Source organism: Vespula pensylvanica, chromosome 5, assembly GCF_014466175.1.
Source record: "Vespula pensylvanica isolate Volc-1 chromosome 5, ASM1446617v1, whole genome shotgun sequence".
NCBI classification, from domain to species: Eukaryota; Metazoa; Arthropoda; class Insecta; order Hymenoptera; family Vespidae; genus Vespula; species Vespula pensylvanica.
The window spans coordinates 6181586-6192402 of record NC_057689.1 but is presented as its reverse complement, the minus strand read 5'-3'; the positions used below and the strand labels follow the sequence as shown (position 1 = coordinate 6192402).

Here is a 10817-nt window from a genome sequence, read left to right as displayed (position 1 = left end):
CGAATGGAAATTTCTTTGTTGCTCGTACTACTATCTTATAGCAGATCCTTTGATTTCTTGTGCGTATACGTATTTGCGTTCATTGATTTTTACGATATACGTGATATATATATCCTGTTTATAAAAAAACAGAATATATAAATATATAATATATGCATATGTAGTTTTCTTCGATACAAAGAAATCAGAGGAGAATCTGATAGGCCGTGATTAACAGACTTGATAAAATTTTTTTTCTATTCATCATTTTATGTTTTTTATATCGTCTACTCTCTCTCTCTCTCTCTCTCTCTATCTTTATCTATACTCTTCCTATTGTGTAATGAACTTTCTCTTGTGTTTAAATACGACAAAGGTAGGACGGATTTTGTGGCACGAATATAGTCGCGCATCGTTTGGAAACTTTGCGTGCGTCGAATGCTCTGGTTATTATGCATTTCACTTTGACTTGTATTGTTAGCCTTTGTCGATCGATGCTTTCGTAATTGTATATTAATGATCGCTCGAAAATATTTAATCGTTACGAGATTAACGATCTCTCTTTCTCTCTCTCTCTCTCTCTCTCTCTCTCTCTCTCTCTCTCTCTCTCTCTCTCTCTCTCATTTTGTTAATTCTAATACGATTGTTCTATCTTCGTCAACGTTTGATATCTTGCTTCGATGAACGGATACTTAAGGCAAGTTAGGTCAGTCGTTCGATCGACCCTCGACGATCGTCGAGGTCGTGATCAAGTTTATTTGGTAAACAGATTTACTCGATATGTGACGTTTACGCACACGCATACGAAACTACTAAGCAATGCGAGTTATTGTAGCGATATTAAACGCACATTAAACGGAGAGCTAACGCTAATATTACTATCCATACATAAAGGAACGGAAAAGAACAGAAATGTGTGAGAAATGTAATTACACATTTCTATGAGATAAATCAAGAGGAGAAGGATAAAAGATCGATTATTTCTCGACTTCCTTTAATCAAACTAGATACTATTTTACAAAAACATTCTCGCACGTCTATCTCGTCGATATTCTCTTTACGTCCCGTGAAGATGCGAATTAGTAATTCTGAAATCGCGTGAATCGCTAAATCTTTCAAAGATAAATCATTGTGTACCTTCTTCTCTCTTCTCCTCTCTTTCTCTCTCTATCTCTCTTTCTCTTTTTCTAGATTCAAAGAGAAGGGTTCTCCGAGGATCATCCATCGATTGAAAGAAGGATTACCAAGCGAACGAGCTCGTCTCTCGCGTCCTTGCTTGAATGCAAGTGTGTTGGAGCGAGCACGGCACGTAAATGAATATTTACGAAGGAGTGTCGTGGTACCGAAGGTCCACGTGCTCGTGGATCACCGTAGCGGCAACAGTCGTATTCTGACCGTCGTCGTTCGAAGTGCGTGTAATCGTTGTCAGTAATTTTATTATTAAGATATTTGTCTGTTTCTTTTATTTTTTTGAGTGTCATTACAGAGAAAGAAAGAGAGAGAGAGGGAGAGAGAGAGAGAGAGAGAGAGAGAAAGAGAGAGAGAAAGAGAAAGAGAAAGAAAGAGGAACGTGTACGAGAAAGGAAAGCAAGAGAAGGAGAAGAGAAGGAGGAAGAAGAAGAAGAAGAAGAACGAGTTCACTTTCGTTCATCGAGTTCTCTCTCATGTTGTCGATCTTCTAAGAGGTAAGCCACCATTCTCCTTATCCTATCTTTTCACTTTTCTTTTTCAACATGCAACTTTCAGTTTCCCCATTTTATCCACCCTCTTTTCTATCTCTTTCAAAGTTTTCTTCGATCAAAGGTTACCCTTTTTGTTTTTGTATCCTGAACGGATCTATCATCCACGAACCTTCGTCGAATCTTATCATTTCCTTATGCTCCGTATGTCTTCTCGTGCATAGGAAACTATTTTAAACATTTTTCAACCAAGTTTTCGTATTTATAGAGTTTTTTAAAGTCGATTGAAATTTATGTTTATGTATATACTTTGAAATATGAACAATCAATGTCGAATTTAGAATCTTGATAATTGTTTGTTAATCATATGTGATATAGGTTAACGTATGAAAACAACTATTCGTGATAAATACATTTAAATTTATGCATTCCGCAGTGGAATTCTCTGATTGGTTTTGTGTAATTATAAATTTTGAAGTCAATAATTATTCTAGGGAATTGAGATTGGTCTCTTTGAAAAGAGCGTATTTCTGTCTATAAAAAGATATTAAACAGTCAAAATCGATTTTTTCATACGTTAATCATTCTTTTTTATTAGAGCACTTTTTGCTTACTTGCGTACATAAAAGGTTTTTCAATAAGAGAGATTTACAGAATATTTTTTTCTGAATAAAATATTTAAATTAAAAAAATTTTTTTTTATCTTGATCGTGTCTGTAACATACAGTATAATCTATTGTAATCATATATGAAACACAATTACATAAATGTGGTTCAATTTCGTTAATGTCTGATTAAATTTTATTTTGCAATTTTTTTAATGGTTTGCGAAATGTTGATGTAAATTTGATCTTTGCCAAGCCTAAAAAAAGATAATTTATAAATCGATAAATTATACAATCTTGATAGTCAGACAACGTCATTATTTCATTAAAGAATTGTGCTCCTGAATTTTGATCGTGTCGTGCAAAAAGAGCTATGGCTGCCATTCGGTTGATATTATGTTTTATATATAATTATATAATTGTAATCGATTGAATATTTATTGCAATAAAGATTTAAAACAATTTTTTTATTTTAGACATTTTATTTAAAAGAAAATACATCCGATAACTCTTATTGGAAATTTATTGAAAAAAGATTTATGTATGCACATATAGAACAACGTAGATGGGAAAAACTCAGAGGTATTGAATTGTAGTGCATTCAGTGCATAATAATAGTAATAATATACCTTTATAATGTTGTATCTCTTTTTTATTTGTCTATCATAATAATATTTTATTAGCATCGATTCTTCAAAAGATTCCTGCTTCTTCTCGCACAACCTCCAAAGCATCGTCGAGTTATTGTTGGGAAACTTGTTCGACCAGCTCGCCAGGGAGCCTCGCGAACAGTTTAGATTTCTAAGAAAAACGAAGACGACCTTTCTACACTCTTTCGCGATCTTCCACGAGATTTGTCTTTTCTTAAATATTGTTCGTTGTAAAAAATTTATTCGATCTTCGTTTCTCTCATAATTTATACTAATTATATTAGTAGTTCGTTATTTGTATTATTAATAAATCACAATATTAATGATTTTTAATATTAATACGATTATTATAGCAACGAATCGTTGATATTAATTGATTTATTGATAATATATATTACGATAAAAATCGTTTCGAAGAGAGATTTGTATTTTTTTATATGTATTTTACAAAAAAATATATATTATCATACGTAACATCTTTCATGATGCAGACTATGTTAATCTTCGTCATTCTAAGCACTTTTTATAACTTGATACTGAGAAAGCGATCCAATATCGTCAAAAGAACAAGAAAAATTATCATTCGAGATGAGAAATTTGCATCTTGTATATAGATATTAAAATATTTGTATTTTAAATTGTATAGAGTTTTTCTCCTGTAGAAGATCTTGTTAATTATATAGTAACGTCATATATTTTACCGATAATCATTAACATGGAGATAAAAAAATTGTTAATAACTTTTTATATAAAGCAGTATTGGTAATTACGTGTACTTTTCGCTGTAAAGAAAAAAAAGAAATATCTCGATATTATCATTTACGAATACTTCATTCTGCATTGATATGATTATCATGATCCCGGAAGATAGGAGAGAAGAAGAAACGTTATGAAACATTTATCGTAGAGATCTGTGTCGTAACAGTTCTTGTCATCTAAAGACAATTCCTATGTATTAACGAGGATTCTATTATTAAGATGTCAAGTCGGGACCACATAAATACCTACGTATATATACCTACACATCTACAATTAATTAATAACGAGAGCGAACAAAAATTTCACCGTTTTGCGAGACATGCGAACTAGTAATTCTTTTATTCATTTATTTTATTCTCCAACTTTCGGACGAATTTACGGAAGAATGGAATTGTCTTTTCTTCCCTCGTTGATCTCATTTGTTTTCCTCGATCTCACGACTTTACGTACAAACTATGGGGACTTTTATTACGTCCATATTTTCTTTGATACGTGCAACGCGGAAATATTGAAAAAAAAGGGAATGAAAATAAAAAGTAAAATTAAATAGGTCCTAGTATCAAAATGCTTTTCGTTCATTGCTCTTGAACTTCAGACCTATTTTAGTTTCGAAATAAACGACAGAAAGTACAGGAGGTATATAACTAATTACGTCAGTTGGAATCATTGTACGTTCTTACGAAACGTACTCGTTCGTGATTTACACTTGCCGTAGCTCGCATAACTGCACAAACGTAGTGAAAGTTGAAACCACAAACGTCGCCTGTTAAGCGAAGGAAACGTGTCCAATAGGTCGTTGTGTTTGAAATTACGTTTCCACTTTTTTTTTTGTTCTTTATTTGCATTACTCTCTCGACTTGTCCTTCCTCTTTCTTGGGTCTTGACATTGACTTTTATTAATAAAAAATCTCGTCTCGGTAATTTCAAGGTTATCCTTGCGATATACGTATATTATGACAAGATAGAATAAAAAAAAGCAATTTACCTTGCGGATTGAGATAAAATTGCAGATTGAATAAATGAGGAAGAGACATGCGATTCGCAGAAATCGATTCCTTTTTTTCAGCTTAATTAGCCAACTATTCTGACACTTTTGCTAGGCTGATGACCCTTCCATCAAGTTTTTTTTAACGATCACGTCAACTAAGTTTTATCTTAAACTTAGACGTTATTAGTTCCTAGTGAACGACTGCATCAAGGAAGAAGCTGCTATTACTTTAATGATAAAGCTATGGCGGTATTTCCAAATCAATAATTACTTTGGATTTGTGTTACGTCAGATGAACATAATCACCATTAGCGACGTGATATTTATCTATCTATCTTTTTATCTATGTATTTATTTAGGTTTAAATATTACGAGAAAAGTAAGAGAAACGTGAGTGTGTACGTGTACGTGATTTGGAGGTCAACCGGTTGAAGCGATAAAGAAACTTCTTTATCTGACTGGATGCATCTTGTGGACTTTTATCCGTAGAAATATTTGCACCTACAATAACAACTCGCAGAGACGTGAACACTTATAGACAAATTTTTCTTTCTTCTCATTAGTCAACTTTTTCTTTTCTTTTATTTCGCTTTTTTTTTCGCAACGGAGAAAAACACGTCTCGTACATGTTATCTGATCCTTTTTGTTATAACCCTTTAATAGATATTTGATCTATAACTATCATAATTAAAGACAATGTTTTATTCAGGAAAGGATAGTTCCAAGGGGCGTCAGTATATGATAGTACGTCTAGCTTTTCCGCTTTTGATATGACGTCGATTTAATTATTTCTTTTTTTGTGTGTTATTATCGAGCCAAGTTCAATCGTGCTTCACGACGCACAGTAGTAGGATCACTCTGCGAGTTGATTGTTTCGATTTTTCGTTTGTTCGTTCCTTTGTTAGTCTGTTCATTTATCGAAATGTGAAATTTTATTTTATGTTGTGTGGCCATTTGGTAATGCATAAATTTAAATAATTTATTACCAGGCACGAATCATCCTTGACTTTAGCAAGATGAGCTGCGATCAGCTCACACTACTTCTTTGGAAAAATTATATCATCCGCAAACGACAACCAGTGAGTATTTTTGATCGTTTTCATTTCATTTCAATTAATTTACATTAACATCGATTTCTTATAAAAAATAATTTTAGGGTATTCTAGCGTTGATATTTTTATGGCCGATCCTGGTTTTTATGATACTCTACACAGTCCGAGATAATGTCGATCCAGAATATCATTCGACTTGTCACTTCCCATCAAGATCGATGCCACAGGATGGACTTTTACCTTTCGTTCAGAGCTTTATCTGTAGTATTGGAAATCCTTGCGATCCTCTTTCGGAATACGAGGAAGTGCCAACGTTCAAGAATGCTAGGTACTTATGAAATTATTTTGATTTAAATAATTTGAATGATAGAAATAGGTAGAAATCAAAGATACTTGTTACTTTTTATTAAAGCATACATTTTTCTCAATGAATAAACGTCGAATTTTAATTAAAAATATTTGTTGTTTCTGAAGCAATTTACGTACAGTTTACATCGTTAAATTTATATAGATTTATTGTTTTTGTACGGATATTGAGAAATCAGAATAATAGAAATTTGAGGAAGAAAAAGATAAACAATGAAGGGATTTGCTGGTTACTACAGTTTAGGTCCTCTAGTGGTCGATATGCAGCCAATACTCAGCAACGAGACGATTCTCTCTGCGGTGAAAACGTTACCGAAGAGTATTCAACTTCTTAAGTCAATGGCGCAGATACTCACCAGACCGGAAATCAAAGCGTTGTTTGGTAAGTACACGCGATCGCTTCTCGAAACTCTTGATCGTTTCAAGGGGAGGATGGCGAGTGACAGAATTTTCGAATGTCTATAGACAGAGGTATTCACCTCGGCGACCTCTTCAACAATCATGATCGGATCAAGAGCTTTCTAAGGGCTCAGATGCCACGAGCAAGTACTACCTTCATCGACGGTTTATTTGAATCGTCAATAAGATTGTATTACGTAAGTACATTTTGATATAAATGATAACTCCAATGGAAACTTGTACAATCTTAATAACAACGGTCAGCAATGAAAATCTTTCTAATTTGAAAATAATCAATTGATGTATCGATCTCAATATGAAGACAATGAATATGATCTTTGAAACTCATCGTTAAGTCTTGATTGTAAGATATAGTATGATAATGATGTATAGGTAATTTAATGAATACTTAGAATATTTAGAGTCTAAAGAGCATCTTGACACAATTGAGTACAGGAATGCTGAATCATCGTTACCTATCTACTATTTATTGTAGATGTTTCTGTGTAGTTAATGAATATGTGTTTTGAAGTAGTTAATAATCTGTCAAAAAAGTAAATAAATTCTAAAGTCATATTCATTCTTCAATATATAGGAGATTCGACTAATTTTATTAAGGAAAAAATTTCGAAATATATTTTTATTATGCAACGTAACGATAATTACCGACAGACATTTTTTTCTTTTTTCCATTTTATATAAAATTTACATTTTTTCTTAATTGATTGTCAATAAGATTCGTTTCTTCTTTGCCTTTGATTTACTCAACGAATTTGTTCTTATCATTTTCTTTTTTTAACGTCACTTTTTTATTGCAGCTGATTGAAACATTTGGCTCGACGAACGTCGATGGTATTGTTTGTTCATCGGAAAATTTAAAAAAGTATATGATTCTATCGAAAGAAGAGGATTATGCGGAAATCTCGAAGATCCTTTGTGATTTGAATGCAGACAAAATTCCAGATATATTATCCGAACTCTCGAAACATCTTGATTTTAATGGCTTGTTGGGCATGTTCGATCGTGTGATGGGAAAATTTCGTGATTATGATTTTTTCCAAGATCTCAGGCGCACGGTCGAAACAATTGTGAATTTGAAATCTATAGATAAATACGTGCCGGGATATCTTAGAATTCGAGAATGGCTACCTAACATTGTAATGCTCTTTCGAAACGTCACTTTCAAGGAGATCGATCTTACTTTGTGAGTAATGGTACACGTTTCTCGACAACATAATTCATTCTCACTATTAGTACGATGTAATTGACACATTTTCACGTTTATTTTCTACAGTATAAACAAATCTGTAGAGCTATTAGATCCTATTTTCGAGAAAGAATATGACTGGACGACGGCTCGTCATGGATTTTTAAAGTTGAATACGTTGCTTGGAATGGTCAAGGAAATTCTCCATAATCGTACTATCGAATCGTCTGACGATTTGTTCTCCATGTTCGATAATTTCGTAAAAACTATCAAAGATTTTTCATTAAATACAACGGAAGAGATACAAGTTACGAACATATTAGATACGGCGTTCTTGGTTTTGAAGGATGGAATGACTTTGACCGAAAGATTGTTAACTCACCATTCCGATGAAATTCTTTTGTACGTATGATATTTTTACTAACGATTCAAACAAAACGAATCTTTGGTATTTCTTTTATCTATTTTATAGTTTAATTATACATATCATGTTTACAGAGCCGCTGGTATTATCGATAATTTGAAACACTATTTCTCCGAGCACATAGTGAACTCACTTACATATGCGAGTTCGTTGATTCAGAATATAGTACGAATGACTCATCACGTGGCCGTCATTCATTTGGAAACTGAAAGGAATATTTATGAAATTTGTAAAAATCATCAAGAATTAGTACAAAAGATTCTAACAAATATTGATCCAACAGTTTACCAGACCGTTATACGATCCTTTTCTCGATTAAATTTTGTGGAGGTAAATTCATTTGTATTTTATTTAAATATATTTACGATTAAATTTAATATGCGATTCTAATGTATGTATTCCTTTTTTCAGCGATTAATGAATGGTGCGAAGGATAAGAAGTTGGAAGAATTTATTTGTGAGAACAAAATTTTAAACGAGATATTCGACAATTATCGGAATCTGGAAAACCAATCGAAGAATATAGAGGATATAATTTGCAGTGATTCGGGAAAAAAATTCATCTCCGATATTCATGCGAATTTTCATTTTGAAGATTACGGAAAAATCGTGCGTAAAATTATGCTTGACGTGGAATAAAAAATCTATTAACCCGTAATGACATATAATATCGATTGATCAATGAGTAAATATTGCAGGTAGAAAACACTTTGGCCACGTTAGTCAATATGTTTTTTAAAAATACTGTTGGAATCGAACAAGCCAATCTTACAACAGTTGTCAAAGTCACCAGAGCTTTCGTTTCTTATTTGGAATCTCCGAGCATCGGTGATCCAGATTGGAGTATTTTCGAAATCAATGAAAAGTGGTCGAAAGTTTTCGAGAATACTCGGAGTAAAGGTAGATCAGACATGTGAGTAGTTTCATTTATAAATAAATGCTACACGAATTATTAGAAAATTTATAGTATTCCTTGATGCCAATTCATTATAATGTTCTTAACAGTTTAGGAATTCATTTGAGTATCGCGAAGATGTATGGTTCACGTAGTTTATCCTACTTTACGGTAAAACCTAAACTACGAGATATGAATAAATTAGCTAGAATCATTTTGCGAGATCTTCAAACTCAACCGATTAATTGGATCGATCAGTTTCGTCAGCAGAAATATCAGCTCATAGAATCGTTTTATCTTACCGTCACGGACAAAGAAAAGGTCAGTGGTAATTCGATTCTTCTTTTATTTTTACAAAATCCTTCAAAGAGAAAGTAACCGATCGACCATTGTAACGTTCGTCTTTCTTGCAGACATTGAAAATATTAGAATACTCGAATTTTACGAAATCGTATTGCATCGATAGGAATCCACCAAACTTAATAGCTTTTCCGAAGGGATCGGACGAAAAGCTTTTAAAAGAATTGATCTGTCGTGTTTCGAGATCTGTGGAAAATGGTTTAATGGTAAATATCACCAGTGTCGATTTCAACGACGAAGATCTCCCCAAAGGAAAGTACAATTCTTTCAACTGGACGATGTTCAACGAGAAGATCATTCAGATTTACGGATACATAGATGATCTTTTATTTCAAAAGAACGAGCAGTACGATGTATTGAGATTGGAGTATCTCAAATCTAATTTTAAAACAGCATGGACGACAAATCTTACTTCAAGGGACGCTTGGGAGATCAGGTACGCGTTTAATTTTTAACGAAATGAAGAGGTGCCGATCGAGATTCCGATAATTCGATGACAAGTTACATTTCTTTGCAGCGTAGGTGTTTTATGTAAGCTTTTCAACGTAATGGAGAAGCCGATCTTCAACATACAGGAGAAAACCTTTTGGAAAAATATCAATGCGATCGCTTGGGCTTCTTCGGTGATCTTCGACAACTTAGAAATAACTATCGATCATATCCGTAAAAACGATCGTGTAGTTAAGCTCCCGGAGGTTTTATATGATCTACCGGAAACGCAAATCTTATTGGACACTTTCCTTCGAAATTTGTTATCGATCATTTTCGATGTAATCGATCCGATTTCGTCGAACTTTCCTATGAATATTGTAAGTTACTTGTATCTATATCTGTATTAATTATATCGTAGTTTATTGAATTTTTTATTTTTTTTTTTTTAGATGACTGCTATCAATAAATATAAAGAACGGGAACCTGATTGGCCATGTGTGCATAATGAGAGTATCGGTGAAGTTTTGGAATTAAGGAATGGAAGTCGATCATTTTTAAGGGAACTCGAGAGAATAACTTGCGAGCCTACAGCTTTTATTAAAGAGTGGAAGAATCAACCCATTATAATGAAAGTTGGAAATATTGTGAGTAAAAATTTTCACTTGAAATCTGACTTCAAGGAGATTTGTCGAATTCGTTGTTTCGTATTCAATTTTCTTTAAGTTGGAACGAGTACTATGTATCTTTATGTGTTTTTGTTATAAAGATTCAATCCGATACCTTGGTATTACTACCACCATTTAATTGGACGTTGGGATACACGAAATTTCGTGGTTTAGTGGAAAAGTTTGATACTTTCATCTCCGACACCAAGGAAGTAATTTTAGCAGAAAATCCAAAATTATTGCCATATGTGAAGACAGCCGAACCGAAAATAAAGAAAATGTTTGATGATCGTTTATTAAAAATTGAAGACACTGGGAGGTAAAGATAGTATTTTTTGTTGAATAAAAATTAAGGAA

The 10817-nt window shown here is 33.0% G+C and overlaps 1 protein-coding gene across 3 annotated transcripts in view; it reads left to right on the top strand.

The window, feature by feature from the left end:
• The first annotated feature begins 1559 nt into the window (after positions 1-1559).
• Positions 1560-10817, top strand: part of LOC122629549 — a 30727-nt gene continuing 21469 nt past the window's right edge. For 2 of the 3 annotated variants that reach the window (XM_043813085.1, XM_043813084.1), the window contains exons 1-15: positions 1560-1664; positions 5650-5739; positions 5817-6040; positions 6318-6460; positions 6544-6674; positions 7296-7681; positions 7772-8086; positions 8183-8438; positions 8520-8717; positions 8807-9021; positions 9114-9324; positions 9417-9799; positions 9881-10172; positions 10245-10439; positions 10562-10779. In XM_043813085.1, coding sequence (XP_043669020.1) covers positions 5677-5739; positions 5817-6040; positions 6318-6460; positions 6544-6674; positions 7296-7681; positions 7772-8086; positions 8183-8438; positions 8520-8717; positions 8807-9021; positions 9114-9324; positions 9417-9799; positions 9881-10172; positions 10245-10439; positions 10562-10779 — 3230 coding nt within the window. In that variant the 5' untranslated portion in view covers positions 1560-1664; positions 5650-5676. Of the gene's footprint in view, positions 1665-5649; positions 5740-5816; positions 6041-6223; positions 6461-6543; positions 6675-7295; positions 7682-7771; positions 8087-8182; positions 8439-8519; positions 8718-8806; positions 9022-9113; positions 9325-9416; positions 9800-9880; positions 10173-10244; positions 10440-10561; positions 10780-10817 lie in introns of those variants that run through there. The other variant, XM_043813086.1, reaches the window with a different exon arrangement.